The following is a 15,805-nucleotide window of genomic DNA, read 5'->3' as shown; positions in this document are numbered from 1 at the left end:
CTGCATGTGAAAAGTACTCTCTCTCTCTCTCTCTCTCTCTCTCTCTCTCTCTCTCTCTCTCTCTCTCTCTCTCTCTCTCTCTCTCTCTCTCTGTGTGTGTGTGTGTGTGTGTGTGTGTGTGTGTGTGTGTGTCTTCATCACAGCCTATTCTTAATGTGGACACTACACTGGTAACTACTGGACCAGTTAATTGATGTACTATTGTGTTAAATCTGGTACATGAATGATGTTCGACAATCTTTTAACTTACGTTTGGCGTATTTTACTAATAAATATGCATGAGTGGTCTTAATTTATTTCTAGATATCTACTATTTGGTTTTTAGTAGGTGCTTAACTATCACAACTGTGTTATATTATTAAGTTTAAAAAATATCAGTTCATTCTTTATACTTACATTGAATATGGACGATGGGTACTCCTCTCTTTTGATCTTTCTCTTTCCCTCCCTTCTCCTTCTAGCATCTCCCCATCTCCCTCCTCCCTCTCTTTTGTGAAAATATACCTAATGTCTGTAACTAGCAAACATCAAGCAGATAATTTGAAATCAATTGGGAATTTCATTGCAGTGCTCATTCTAACAAAGCTAGGTAGTGTTTGGTCATACTTACTGTTTATTTTGAGTTATTAATTCTGATGGCAATCTTTTAAACTTTGCAGATTTCAGTGTGAGAACATTTGAGTATAACAGTACACAAGGAGTATAGACAGAGTTGTCATGCTTTTCCATCAAAATTTTTGAGAACAACATCAGTTTTCTCATAAAAATCACACACACTTCCCCTAAATAGACGTCTGTAAGATAAATCATTTTGGTCTTCTGGTACTATGCTTCAATGACCAACATAATTTGTACACAGTTTGAACCACTGATCACGTAAACCCTTCCACTTTGAAGCAGAGAGTTGGTCTATGTTAAATTTTGAAAATGGTCTATACCTTATATTCCTCTGTAGGTAAATGAAACAATAAATTTTATTTTCAATGTTCTCAGTAGCAGTACTGTCCCTTTTTTATGAATATCTATTCTGCCGATGTTCTCTATTCTGCCATGAAACCTATGTTTCTGTAATACCCATTTTCATTAATTCTGTGTGTGTAAAAATTATGATTTTACATAGTTACAAATAAACACCTTAAAAAAAAAATATTGAAAGGAAATAAAGCAGAGAAGAGGCATGCTTTGTAGTGAACTGGATGATCATTAATTTCAAAATTGTTAGAGGACTGTCATATATAGATGCCTCTTGGTCGTTTGTGTTACAGTGCGAACTTTGTGATAATTTTGTTAAGTTTGTGTTCCAAAGCCTTTCATTTTGATTTTGTTTGCCTACTTTTTCTTCATTTTAACCATCCCAAAAATCCAAATGTCCGTGAGGGCATAATATGCTCCCCAATTTTTGCATGGGTATTGCTCTGTTCTACATTACTGGCAACATGAATCTGAAATTTGCTGACCGATTAAAACTGTGTGTCAGACCAAGACTTGAACTTGGGACCTTTGCCTTTCGCAGGCAAGTGCTCATCAACTGAGCTAAGCAAGCAAGACTCACGACCTGCCCCACAGCTTCAATTCTGCCAGTACCTCGTCTCCTACCTTCCGAACTTTGAGTCTCCGTCTGGCATACAGCTTTAAGTTGCCAGGAAGTTTCATGTCAGTGCACACTCTGCTAGAGAGTGAAAATTTCATTCTGGAAACATGAATCAGTAAAATAATGAATCTGTAAATAAATTACTATTGAGCATGAATAGCAGATGAATATGTTGTCCATAAGGGACAGCATTATGAGGTCTGCAACTGTTGATCAATAAAAATAAAACACTTTCAGTGTCACCACTTGTTTATTTTGCCACCATGTTTCGGTGGTTCACATCATCATCTTCAGGTAGAAAATTGTTCATTTACATTGCTGATCTTGCTGAAGAGTACAGGTGTCTTTTCACAGTCACAGCCAAAGGGCAGTGTAGGTTATTTTACATCTTTTGCTATTGATGAAAATTGTTGATTTAGAAAAGGCATTGTAGAGGTCAAAAACCATTAATTTCTGACAGTGCATTGTACTTACTTACATATCTACCTAATATAATAGCTGAGTTGTGCACATGTCAGTATTCTGGTGCAACCATTCATATGCTTAAAAAGGCAAATGTGTTTTTGTAGAGACCATTTAATAGTGTATCTCTGTATCCAAAGTAAACAAACATACCTGTAACATGTACAACTTCTTTGAAATGTCAGTGGAAATATACGGGGTGTCCCACTCAAACCTCCCTAATTTCAAGGACCGAGGAGAGAGAAACTACAGTTGACATGACAATGAAAAATGCACCACATTGATGAGCACCTCAAAGAATTTATATTCTCACATCAGAAGTGCCAAGTATTGTCACCAGAGTGCAGCATGGTCGCATGAAGTGAAAATGACGACTCCACAGCAGTGCACGCAAGCAATAGAGTGATTTGCAGAAACAAAATTGCCATTACTGTGCAAAGAAATTATTGTCATGTGTATGAATATGATCCACCTTATGTGAAAACAATTAAGGGATGGTATAGGAAGTTTCTGGCAACAGGAAGTGTTCTGAAACGTTCTGACAGTGCACGTTACAGAGTTTCAGAAGAGGCAGTGGAGGACATCAGACAAACGGTTCTCAGAAGTCAATTCGTCAAGCATCTAGACAGCTTGATGTACCTCAATCAACATTGCACCATGTAGTTCACCAGGGTCTTCATAAGTGTGCTTACAAAGTGCAAATTCTGCAACATCTGATGCCTAACGACAAACCATGCTGACAAGAATTTGCTGCAGATTTGCTGCAGCCTATTGATATGGGTGCCAGCTTCCTGGAAAGATGTTTCTTCTCAGATGAGGCAACCTTTCATCTATCAGGCAGGGTTAATAGGCATAATGTTCGGATTCTGGGTTCGCAAAATTCGCACGTTGTCATTGAACATGTTTGTGATAGCCCTAAACTGAATGTCTGATGCGGGCTAATGTACGACAGGATTGTTGGACCGTTCTTCTTTTGCAGAACAAACAGTGAATGGGTCAATGTAACTCGACATGTCGGAGCAGTTTGTGTACCCTTAAATGCAAGACTTGCAACCCAACATCATTTTTCAACAAGATGAAGCTCCACCACATTTGTCAACCACTGTTTACAAGTTCCTGGATAAGAATCCTTGGATCGGACGTGGAGGACCCATTGCCTGGCCACCACGTTCACCTGACATTGTGCCGCTTGATTTCTTCATGTGGGGATTCGTGAAGGACCGTGTGTATGTGACCAAAGTGGAAGATATTCCTATGTTGCAACATCGTATCACTAATACGATTGCAACAATTACAGAGGAAATGTTATAAAGAACTCGGCAGGAAATTGAATATAGACTCTATGTTCTTCGTGCTACAAATAGTTCACATGTAGAGGTGTATTGATGATAAATAAATAAATTCTTTGAGATGCTCTATGATTTTTCATTGTTGTAACTACTGTGGTTTTTTTTCCTGGGTCTTTGAAATCCGGGAGGTTTGAGTGGGACACCCTGTAATGAGCAGTGGAGAAGACATACATCAGGCAACGCTATGCAGAACTTTTACATCTCTATTGTCGCTGTAAGTATGATTCACTGTCAGATATTCAGGTTTTGTAACCCCTAAAGTGCCTTTTCGAAATCAACTATTTTTGTCATTAGCAAAGGATGCAAAATAACCTACACCGCCCTTGGTCTGCGACTGTGAAAAAATGTCTATACTCTTCACCAACACCAGCAATGTAAATAAACAATTCTTCATCTGAAGATTGATGGTGTGAACCATCGAAACACATAGTGGCAAAATAAAAAAGTGACTGATGCAGAAGCTGTTTTATTTGTGTGAATAGCAGACATTATGACTTTCAGATAATACGATGTTTCCTAGGACTGTGATTGTAATTCAGATGGAATAAGCAGTACTCAAGTATGTTCTTTTTTTTTTTAATTTCATAGATAATTTTATATTTTTTTGCTTTATATAAAAATTTTAATTGTAACACAAATTTATGATTGAAAGAAAGAGAAAGTGACTGGAGATTGAAAGTGTCATAAAACAATTTCCTTGGCAAATAACTGACAGACTTCTTATTTTTGCAGGATCTTAAACCAAGCAACATTGTTGTTAAATCAGACTGCACACTTAAAATTTTAGACTTTGGTTTAGCGAGAACAGCGGGGACAACTTTCATGATGACACCATATGTTGTGACACGGTACTACAGAGCTCCCGAGGTGAGTCCTGAATGCATTCTCTCTCTCTCTCTCTCTCTCTCTCTCTCTCTCTCTCTCTCTCTCTCTCTCTCTCTCTCCCCCTCTCCCCCTCTCCCCCTCTCCCTCCCCCACTCTCTCTCCCCCCCCCTCTGCCCCCCCCTCTCTCTCTCTCTCTCCCCCCTCCCCTCTCGCTCCCCCTTCTTCACTCTCCTTGCATGAATGTGGATGTAGCTGAGTCTTCCTCTTCATAATAATTTTGTACACTTTTGATTATAATAATGATTTTCACAACAGGTAATCCTTGGAATGGGTTACAAGGAGAATGTTGACATCTGGTCTGTTGGCTGCATCATGGGAGAAATGATCCGTGGAGGTGTTCTGTTTCCAGGCACTGATCACATTGACCAGTGGAATAAAATCATAGGTATGATAACTCACTTTAAGATAAGTTAGGCTGGGAAATTAAGATGAAATTATTTCACTTGGTTAAAATATCATTTAATTATTACAATGTGACCGGAGTAGAGGATCCTGGAGGGAGCAGCATTGATTGCCATTAATAAACCGTTCCATGTGTCCTGTCACATTCATAATTGGAAATGCAATGAGTTAAGTTTATTCAGTGTATGGGAGACATCAGATAGGTTTGTCGTCTTTCTGTGCTTGTACAAGTTGCCTTTATGAGCTCTCTTCTAATTTTATGTAATTAGGGTTTTGGGGAAGAAAGTTTCATTTTCTATATGTTTCACTCCACATCTTCTAGAAATTTCAGTTGTTGATATTGACAACATTAGAGAGCAGGTAGTAGCTCATTTGTCTAATGAGTAAACAAGTATGGTTTTTTTTTTTAAGAAACTGTCTTGGATCTCCATTTTAATGGTTAAGTGTGAACATGGAAAAATTTAATCATAATGGTCAGAGGGGGATTTGAACCGTACTCAACTTGAATATGACTCCACACTTCAAACACTTGTGCAGTCTCGCTCAGTAATGTGGATTTTGGACTATCGGCATATTTTGTAATGTTTTAACAATTAAACTCATTTGATGTGTGTTTTTTTTTTTTTTTTTTTTTTTTTTACAACTAACCCAAATTATGGCCAATTAATCCAAACTAATATTTTGTGTTTGGTCTGAAATTTGTTTAGGCTTTCATACCAATAGGGACTGGTTAAAGCTTATTGGGTGCAGGTCTGAGGAAAATTTTGTGTTTCTTTTTTAATACTTCATCTAGTCATTATGGTTCAAAATTATATCAGAACCACCCATACATACTCAAAACACAAGATAAATCAGTTCTTTGACATGATACATAGTGGAAAGAGTAAAGGTAGTAACTCACCATATAGTTGAGCTATTAACTTGTTGGTGGCCATATAAACAAGACATTGCTACACAAACATTCCTACATTTTTGGGACAATGTTCTTCTTCAGAGATAACTTCAAAATAAATGTACACATATAAAAATACACACAAATGCACTTGCATGGATACGGTGTATCAACAGCGCAGCTTGACTAGGGTTAAGGGGGTTGTGTTGTGCAGAGTCGATGAGGTGAGAAAGTAAGAGGGGAGAGGCAGGGAAGGTTTGAAGGGAAGAGTAGCTGATGGTTGGGAGGGAAAGATAGCAAGCACACAAGAGCAGTTGTTTGTTACCCAGGAGAATTACATGCCATAGAAGCTTTTATTGCAAGTAAGTAGGGACATCTGTCATCTGTAAGTCATCGTTCATTCTGAAGATATGCCCACAGAGCAAACAATCAGTTTTAAACTTTGCTGCTTTTGTTCCAGCTTACAGTGCAACTTATTGCCAAATATAAAACTTACCTCCCCATCAACTAATAAATTCACCAAAATCTCTCTCAATATTCTATTCTTTATCTTCAGATTGAACAGTGATCAGTTGACTGACATGGATTTAAGCTTTGTAGAACTGAAAGAATCAACATTCAGGGGTGCCAAAAATGTAAGGACCACCTAACTATAACATTATTTAGAATAAATGTTAGTAATTCAGATTAATCTTTCGCTCCCTTTGTGTTGTGTACTGTTATGAAACATTGTGACATGTTTATTAATATACGACAATGGGAGTTGCACATTAGACTGCAGAATGAAAGATTCATTCTGAAAGAAAATACCCCGTTGACTCTGGTTAAGTCATTTCTCCATGATATACTCTCTTCCAGAAAGATGTGCAGGAGAGCAATGTGGATAACTGTTGAAGCCTTGAAGGCAGACCATTATTTCTGGCTGTGTAGATGGGCCATGAGCAATTCTGTGGTAACTTGGTTTGTAAGAGGTTACAAAAGGCAGAGGTCTGGATTTACTTCCCAGTCTGACAAACACCTTTAATCTGTCAGAAAATTTCACTAAAGTAACAGGGCTTAATTTAGACAGTGACAGAACCATGAGAATAGAAAGGACCCAAGAACAAGATGCGAAGGTATTGTCAAAATGTCCCGTAAAAGATCAAGAGCACTTGAAAGGCAAATTGTTGTTACTCATACACCATCTGTGTTGCCTAATATTCAAACTGAGTGAGAGAGACTGATGTTACATACAGTATCATCTAGTTGAAAAGAAAGAGATGTTGGTGTGTGAGCTTATACAGGGTGAGTCAAGAAAGACTTTACAGCTTTGTATTTATATACAAATTTAGTGAGATATAGAATCGGTAGATGTGTCATTTTGTAGCAGACAGCTTCAAGTCTGATTCACATAGTGCATCAGCACCCCATTTGACCACCAGGAGTGCCAGTATAGTGCACAGTTAAAATGGTTACCATACTTTCTGTGGTTTGGAGCATGCACACTGTGTGTTTTGATTTCATGGACTTTTAATACCACAGATCGATCAAGATGATCGTGATGTGATGGTTCACTACCAGCAATATGGTTCACCAACTCATTTCCTCATGGAAGTTCGAGGTTTCCTCAATAATCATTTCCCTGTTGATGGAATGGCTGTGAAGGGCCAATTGCATGGCCATCTTGCTCCCTACAGTTGATGCTGCTGGGTTTCTTTCTCTGGGGGGTTCATTAAGGACCATGTGTGTGTTCCTCCTCTACCAAACAATTTAACAAATGTGAAAAATTGAATCTGTGCTGTATGTGTGAACTGCATTTGTGTGTGTGTATGTGTGTGTGTGTGTGTGTGTGTGTGTGTGTGTGTGTGTGAATGTTGTCTGTTTTCAACAAAGGCATTGTTGGCCGACAGCTCACTTTCTGGTAGTCTATTTTTAGTGTGCATCTGCAATTCAGCATCTCCGCTATGTGGTGAGTAGCAACTATCCATTTCATAATATTGTTACATTCCAAATTGGGTTTTTCATTGTTTAATCTGTGCTGCTGTTGCACAAGTTACACCGTCTTTGCTGCAACGAGTGTGGGAAGAAATTGATTATCGTGGGATGGTTGCTGCAGCACAAATGGTGGTTACACAAATCAAAGTGACACTTGACTCTCTATGTGAAACTTAGGGCTGTTTGCTATGAAGTGACACATATACCAATTCTTTAATTTATCCCAATTTCTATATCATTCCAAAGTTGTAAAATCCTTTTTGACTCACTCTGTTTAATGTTATTTTAGGGGATGGTTGAATAGTTATAGTGAAGGAATCAGTTACAAGTCATGCCTTGAGGAAAGTCGTGTGTGTGTGTGTGTGTGTGTGTGTGTGTTTGTGTGTGTGTGAGAGAGAGAGAGAGAGAGAGAGAGAGAGAGAGAGAGAGAGAGAGAGAGAGGAATTGTCTCATTAGCAAAACAATGGCAAGAGACTGCTATTTGTTGTTACTTACTCTGCTGCTTTCTTTGATAACGATCAACAAGAACCAAATAATAGACTGCGTATGATACAAGATGTTCTGAACGAGAGTTTAGCTAAAATTTTTCACTGTTTGAAAATCTTTGCAGACGCCTCTTTTGTACATTACATTCTGCGCAGAAATTAGAGCCATCTTAGATTTAAAAATCTAGTCAATTGCTGTGATTCATTTCTGACTGTATCACTATTAGGCATAAGAATAATACGAATATAAACATGACATAATATGTATATTCTTCCGCGTTTGCTGTTGTCTCACACTAGTTTCGTAGTTTATTAGGCAGACAGGATTTAAATGAGATAGCAGCAAACACAAAAGAATACATGGCAAAATGTTTATATTCGTATTATTCTTATGGTGAAGAGAATACTGCATGTGATTCACAATTCATAAAAGTTTCTATTAGAAACCATCTCTTCTCACAGGTAGGAAAAAATTCAGAACGTAGAGTTGGCCATATTGACAAACATCCCAAACAGTCTTGCCAGTCGGATTTTCATAGTACATTGAAATGCTGCTACATTCGAAGATGAACAATACGGAATTTGTATTTACTTCATTGGATAATGTATGAAAATGCAGTGGTCGAAACTCGGGGCGGAGAAAAAAAGCTCTTCTTCCACCTTTTTTTAAATTTATTTACTGACTCAGAGGTTTTGGCGTCAGTATTTGTCTTCGTGCCTCCAAAGCATGCCTGTGTAGCGCTACATATATTCGACGGCAGAAGTTAGTTGTGGCGGCACCTACCAACATTTTTCAGAACTTCCGCTTACTTTGCACTCGATTCTAAGCTGCAGGCGATTTTTTGGATTACAAAAACCGGAAAAAAAGTGCGGCTTAGAATCGAGTAAATACGGTACTGCAACGTTTTCTTTGGCATCACCATCAACACCTTCAGTCTCACAGTATCTCATATTTACATTTAGCTTAGTTTTGGCAGATAATAGGAAGCAAAATAGAGCCAGAACGAAAAAAATGGGGAAGTGGGTAGAATGGCAGTAAATGAAGGAAGGAATTCTATGCAGTATAAGAGGAAGAATGGTACATGAGAAGTAGCATTATTGTGGTAGCTTCTGTGCAGAAGGGAAACATTGTTCGGGCTTGGTTAGCAATGTACTTTGTCTCCATACATTCTATTCTTTTGCACCTGTCGATCATCTTTTACTTATCTACACCATTTGAAGAAATATTTGCATGAATAATTTGAGCAATTTCTGTTTAATATGTTGTACTCTAAAAGCATAAAACAGTTTCTTAACCCTTTGCATTCTTGTAGCTTTAGTTGTTCAGTTGCACAGTTTCCTGCAGGATTTGTAATTTGTATCATATTTTGTACTTCATTTCTTTTTTTTAAATGTATCTTAACGGACAAGCAATACAAAGCAGTCTTATCACATATGCACTCATGTGTAGTTATAAATTAAGTTCATGATAGCCAGAAGTAATACTAAGTACTGCAGTTTCGCTTGTGTAATTTATTGTTGTACATTTTTCTTGTAGAGCAACTGGGCACTCCGTCACAAGACTTCATGAAGAGGTTACAGCCTACAGTGCGAAATTATGTAGAGAATCGACCACGGTATCCCGGTTACTCATTTGATCGGCTGTTTCCTGATGTCTTGTTTCCATCTGATTCATCCGAACACAACAAACTGAAAGGTAATTGTAGGATTACTTCAGTTATCTGGTACTCTTATAAAACAACCTACAACATACATACTGTAGGCTAAGGCACTTCCTTATTTAATACTTTTGAAGAAAGCTAATTTATCTATAGGCTGTCGCCGATAGGCACAACAAAAAGATTTTCACATGTAAAGCCTTCAGCCAATGACCTTTGTCAACAATAGACACACATAAGAGCGCAGGCCACCCCCCCCCCCCCTTCGCCCCCCCCCCCCCCCCCCCCACACACACACACACACACACACAAAACTGCAACTCACACACATGACTGCAGTAGTGCGCAAGCTTAGGGACTGATGACCTCAGCAGTTTGGTCCGATAAGACCATACCACAAATTTACAAATTTAATTTATCTACATACCACAAACTAGGTATACTTTGATTTCTGTAGTTACTTTGATAACTCATACACCTAAAGTTTTACAGCTCTCTGCTGTCTCTCAGTTGAGTGTTTATTATGTACTGTTTGATGGTAAAGTTCCATCAGTATATACTTGATGGCGCTATGTGGTGCCCATTTTGTTGTACAACAGTTGGCGAATCTGTTATGATTCATAATTGTGTATGAAAAAGTATGTTAAAATCTGGTTGTGCAAAATCCAATGCTATCATTTAACTGCAAAGCCATTGGTGTTGTCAACTAGATCGTGTTTGGTACTGATCAATTCTCAAAACAGATCACTGATTAATTTTTTGTTCGCATCTATATATATATGCCAGTATAATGATATGGTTATAATAGAGGGAAACATTCCACGTAGGAAATATATATCTAAAAACAAAGATGATTTGACTTACCAAATGAAAGTGCTGGCAGGTCGACAGACACACAAACAACCACAAACATACACACAAAAGTCAAGCTTTCGCAAGAAACTGTTGCCTCATCAGGAAAGAGGGAAGGAGAGGGAAAGACGAAAGGAAGTGGGTTTTAAGGGAGAGAGTAAGGAGTCATTCCAATCCCGGGAGCGGAAAGACTTACCTTAGGGGGGCAAAAGGACGGGTATACACTCGCGCACACACACACACACACACACACACACACACACACACACACACACATCCATCCACACACATATACAGACACAAGCAGACATATTTAAAGACAAAGAGTTACCTTTGTCTTTAAATATGTCTGCTTGTGTCTGTATATGTGTGGATGGATATGTGTGTGTGTGCGAGTGTATACCCGTCCTTTTTTCCCCCTAAGGTAAGTCTTTCCGCTCCCGGGATTGGAATGACTCCTTACCCTCTCCCTTAAAACCCACTTCCTTTCGTCTTTCCCTCTTTCCTGATGAGGCAACAGTTTGTTGCGAAAGCTTGAATTTTGTGTGTATGTTTGTGGTTGTTTGTGTGTCTGTCGACCTGCCAGCACTTTCATTTGGTAAGTCAAATCATCTTTGTTTTTAGATATATATGCCAGTATATTGTGATTTCTGAGGTCATGTGCATGATATCTTTGTTTCAAGGGTACTTTTACCCCAGGATTGTAGGTATGCAATCTGTCAAACAGTGTCGATGCCAGTGATAGTGTGGAACTAAGGAATACAAACATCAAGTGTCAGTATATAGATGAAGGCTCATTTGTAATTGTTAATGTGGACACTACTAAGAAAAACAAATGTCAGTCGTATATTGCTCAAATTGTAAGCTACTGTGCTTCAGACAGTGATTAAGGAATAACATATAATGTCAAATATCTCCGGAAACAAGTTTTCAGTTTTGTTTGGTCTTAAGTGTTAGATATTGACTCTATAACTGAAGAACAAATAGCCTTAGTTCTGACTGCACCAGATGTTCTGAAACAAGGATTTAGGTTTAAGATGGATGACATTGAAGGTATTGTTCTCAACTAAATTTGGAGCTATGTGTGGGTACTTCATTCTAGTACCTTTTATTATATTTATAATTTTGATGCTGGATCTCACTGTTTGATTTATGTACAGCACTAGGTCTTTTCTTTTATGAGACTTAATAAAACACATTAAAAAGCTTTTGATCAAGCAGTGTATCTACTTCTGGGTGGTCAGAGCTTCATTGTGTTTTTGATATATTGACCACAGATAGAATGGTAGTTGTCAGTCATGATGGAAGTATAGGTCGGTCAATATATCCCCAAATACATCCAACATCTCAGCTGTATGGTGAGTAGCAACTATCCTTTTCGTAATATAATTAATATGTAATCTCCCATGTTCACTACTATAAATATTACAGAAGTCATGATAATCACATTTGAATTTTCTGTAAAAAAAAAAAAAAAAAAAAAAATGCCCCCCCCCTCCCCAACCTTTTTATTTATTTATTTATTTATTTATTTTTTTTTTTCATATTACTCCAGACCTTGATATAATTAGGTGACTTAGGAATTAAGAGAAATTAATCAAAGCTACAATAATGGCTCGTAAACATAAACCAAGGAAGTCATTTACATTACTTTACGTGATAACTGAGCACTTCGCCCGGGTTCCCAGGTTCGATTCCCGGCGGGGTCAGGGATTTTCTCTGCCTCGTGATGACTGGCTTTGTGTGATATCCGTAGGTTAATTAGGTTTAAGTAGTTCTAAGTTCTAGGGGACTGATGACCATAGGTGTTACGTCCCATAGTGCTCAGAGCCATTTGAACCATTTTTGAACTGAGCACTTTCATTACTTTTAACTGCAAGGTAAAAAAAAATGAAAATATTTAATTAATCATAATGTATATATGCTACAACTACGGTGACAGGAAAAAAAAAACAGACGTAATGAGAAAAAGAAGACTGATATTTTTTAGACATTTATTTTGAATGGAAGACAGAAAATTAACTAAAAAAATCTTCAAATATTTGTAGAATAAAAAGTCAAGAAGAACTTTGATCCATGAAGGAAGAAAATATTTAGAAAAATACAATATAAAAGTTGAAGAAACAGCTGACAGAAAAGCATTTATGGAACAATTACTGCATATGCAAGGATTCTATCATGGAGAATGAAAAAAATAAATTGGTGTCAAGTTGTCAGAACACAGAAAGAAAAAACATAGTGAACGGATGAAAGAGTATTGGAAGAAAAGAAAAGAACAAATATGTCGTTGATTTGTGAGAAGTGATATGCCACGATGTTTTCCAGACCTTTCAGATATCAAATATTGGTGACAAACTGTGCAACATAATCCAAGGTCCGAAACCATTGGGAACACGTGTCCGAGGGCAGATTTCAGACAGAGTCAGCAAATGGATGGTGGTACATGTAAATAGTCTGAGGGTATCTTTTGATGTCTTGCTGGAAGTAATATATTGTTTCATAAACTGCTAGTAGCTCTTGATCATTCCTAACCACTTACATTGCGAATGTGTGAGCTTGAGTGAGAAAAATTGGCAGTACTCTTTTGTTGGCCCACCAGGGAGGAAAATGATGACGACAGTGATGATGATGATGATGATGATGATGATGATGATAATATTGGTTTAAGAATGATGAAAGATGGTTGTATACATGGAGGACAGTTGGAGACACCAGAAGGTTTTGGATGTATGGTAATTTCAAAACCAGGTCTTAAACTGTAAAAGATTTTAAGAGGCAGGTGTGTATTCTGGCCATAATTGATTTCTTAGGAACTGCAGATTAAAACCACAGAAATTTCAGAAAGGTAGAGAATTGATGTGGTCGGTCCTGAATAAGTTAAAAAAAAGTTGTTGAGAGTTTCAAAGGGAGCTTTAGATGAAGAAGATTGACTGGCACATGGGAAAGAAATACAGTGGAAGACAAATGGTTAGCTTTGAGCGATGAAATAATGGAGGCCACAGATGATCAAATAGGCAAGAAGACAAGGCCCAGTAAAAATCCTTAGGTAACACATGAGGTGTTAGATTTAATTGATGGGGAAAAAAAAGAAGCAGGCAGGAGGGAATACAAACATTTATAAAATGCCTAAGCAGGAAAGCACAAAATGCCTAAGCAGATCTGGCTAGGGACAATTGCAAGGCTGTAAAAGCACCCTTGAGTTGGGAAAAGTGGAGTTAGAGACAACTTCGGAGAAAAGAGAAGCTACCACGTAAATATCAAGAGCTCACTAAACAAAGAAGAGAAAGCTTCCAGATGGAATGACGTACAGGAAGATGGTACAAGGGGAATGCACTTAACAACGATATTATAGAAATGGAAGAGGAAAGAAAATAAGATGAGAAATAAGATAGTGCAAGAAGCGCTGCTGCTTGCAGTGTGTTTCAGTTACCTGAGACTGCAGTCGCACGCGCGCGCGCGCGCGTGTGTGTGTGTGTGTGTGTGTGTGTGTGTGTGTGTGGGCGCACGCGCGTATGTGTGTCTGTTTTTCACAATGGCCATTGGCTGAAAGCTTTATGTGTGAAAATCTTTTTGTTGTCCTACCAGCAACTCAGCATCTCTGCTATATGGTGAGTGGCAACTTTCCTTCTCATAATATTGTTACATTCCATCCTGGATTTTCTATTGTTTGATAGTGCAAGAAGAATTCGACGGAGCATTTACAGGCCTTAGTTGAAACAAAGCTCTTGCAGTAGATGACATTCCCACAGAATTATTGAGGTACTTGGGAAAGCGAGCCATATTAAAGTATTTCCCCTGGTTTTCAAGATACACTGATGTGCCAAAGAAAATGGTATTGGCATGTCTGTTCAAATTCAGAGATATGTAAACACGGAGAATACGATGCTGTGGTCAGCAATGGCTATATAAGACGACAAGTGTCTGGTGTAGTTGTTAGATTGGTTACTGCTGCTACAATGACAGATTATCAAGATTTAAGTGAGTTTGAACATGGTGTTACAGTTGGCGCACGAGCAATGGGACACATCACCTCCGAGGTAGCGATGAAGTGGGGATATTTCCATACGACCATTTCACAAGTGTACCATGATTATCAGGAATCTGGTAAAAAGGCCCATCAAAACCAACATTGGACTGTTGATGACCGGAAACGTGTTGTATGGTCAGATGAGTCTCGTTTCAAATTGTATCAAGTGGATGGACGTTATGGGTATGGAGACAACCTCATGAATCCATGGACCCTGCCTGTCACCAGGGGACTGTTTAATCTGGTGGAAGCTCTGTAATGGTGTGGGCCACGTGCAGTAGGAATGATATAGGTGCCCCCCCCCCCCCCCCATATGTCTATATACAACTCTGACAGATGACACTTACGTAAGCATCCTGTCTGATCACCTGTGTTCATCCGTGTCCATTTTGCATTCTGATGGACTTGGGCAATTCCAGCAGGACAATGTGATGCCCCACACATCCAGAAGTGTTACAAAGTGGCTCCAGGAACATTCTTCTGAGTTAAACACTTCCACTGGCCACCAAACTCCCCAGACATGAACATTGTTGATCATATGTGGGATGTCTTTCAACGTGCTGTTCAGAAGATATCTCCACCCCCTCATATTTATGGACAGCCCCGCAGGATTCATTGTGTCATTTCCCTCCCACACTACTTCAGATACTAATTGAGTCCATGCCATGTCATGCTGTGGCAGTTCTGTGTGCTTGTGTGACTGTACATGGTATTAGGCAGGTGTATCAGTTTCTTTGGCTCTTCAGTATATGATACCCTGGGAAACCAACAGCTCGCATGACAGATTTACTGGCTGTTTGCCACCACTTCCACTGCAAGACAGCTGTGCACACTTTCCCCGAGTGTTTCATGTACAACGTTTGTGCTAGTCTGGAGCTTCTCCCGCCTGTATGTCACTGGCCCAGTCCCCACGACAGTAACAATATGTATGTGCCACTTATACTGTGTGATTGAGTGTACAGATGTTTTCTTTTGAATTTTTTGTTAAATTTCTGTTTACTATGGTATACACAAAGAATCAGCAATGTCTCTTGTATTGAACTGTGCAAAAACAGAATCTTAGGTGGAATGTCAGCTTGCATTAATACAAAATTTCCTGTTGTGCTCTTTCCCAATGACTCAACGATACATAGATTAGTGAAGAAATTACAAGAGATTGGATCCATGTTAGACAAATGTAGGTGTAGAGAACCTAATGATTTAACTGAAAGTAATTAGACAAGATAGG

The 15,805-nt window shown here is 38.5% G+C and overlaps 1 protein-coding gene across 5 annotated transcripts in view; it reads left to right on the top strand.

Annotated features, from left to right (window-relative positions):
* Positions 1-15,805, top strand: part of LOC124595956 (stress-activated protein kinase JNK) — a 578,539-nt gene that overhangs the window by 515,196 nt on the left and 47,538 nt on the right. For all 5 annotated transcript variants that reach the window (XM_047134879.1, XM_047134881.1, XM_047134882.1 and 2 more), the window contains 3 exons: positions 4,135-4,269; positions 4,543-4,672; positions 9,578-9,736. In XM_047134879.1, the coding sequence (XP_046990835.1) occupies positions 4,135-4,269; positions 4,543-4,672; positions 9,578-9,736 (424 nt within the window). The remainder of the gene's footprint in view (positions 1-4,134; positions 4,270-4,542; positions 4,673-9,577; positions 9,737-15,805) is intronic.

The sequence above is a fragment of the Schistocerca americana genome, chromosome 2 (genome assembly GCF_021461395.2).
Source record: "Schistocerca americana isolate TAMUIC-IGC-003095 chromosome 2, iqSchAmer2.1, whole genome shotgun sequence".
Lineage (NCBI taxonomy): Eukaryota > Metazoa > Arthropoda > Insecta > Orthoptera > Acrididae > Schistocerca > Schistocerca americana.
This window is presented reverse-complemented; position numbering and strand designations above follow the sequence as displayed.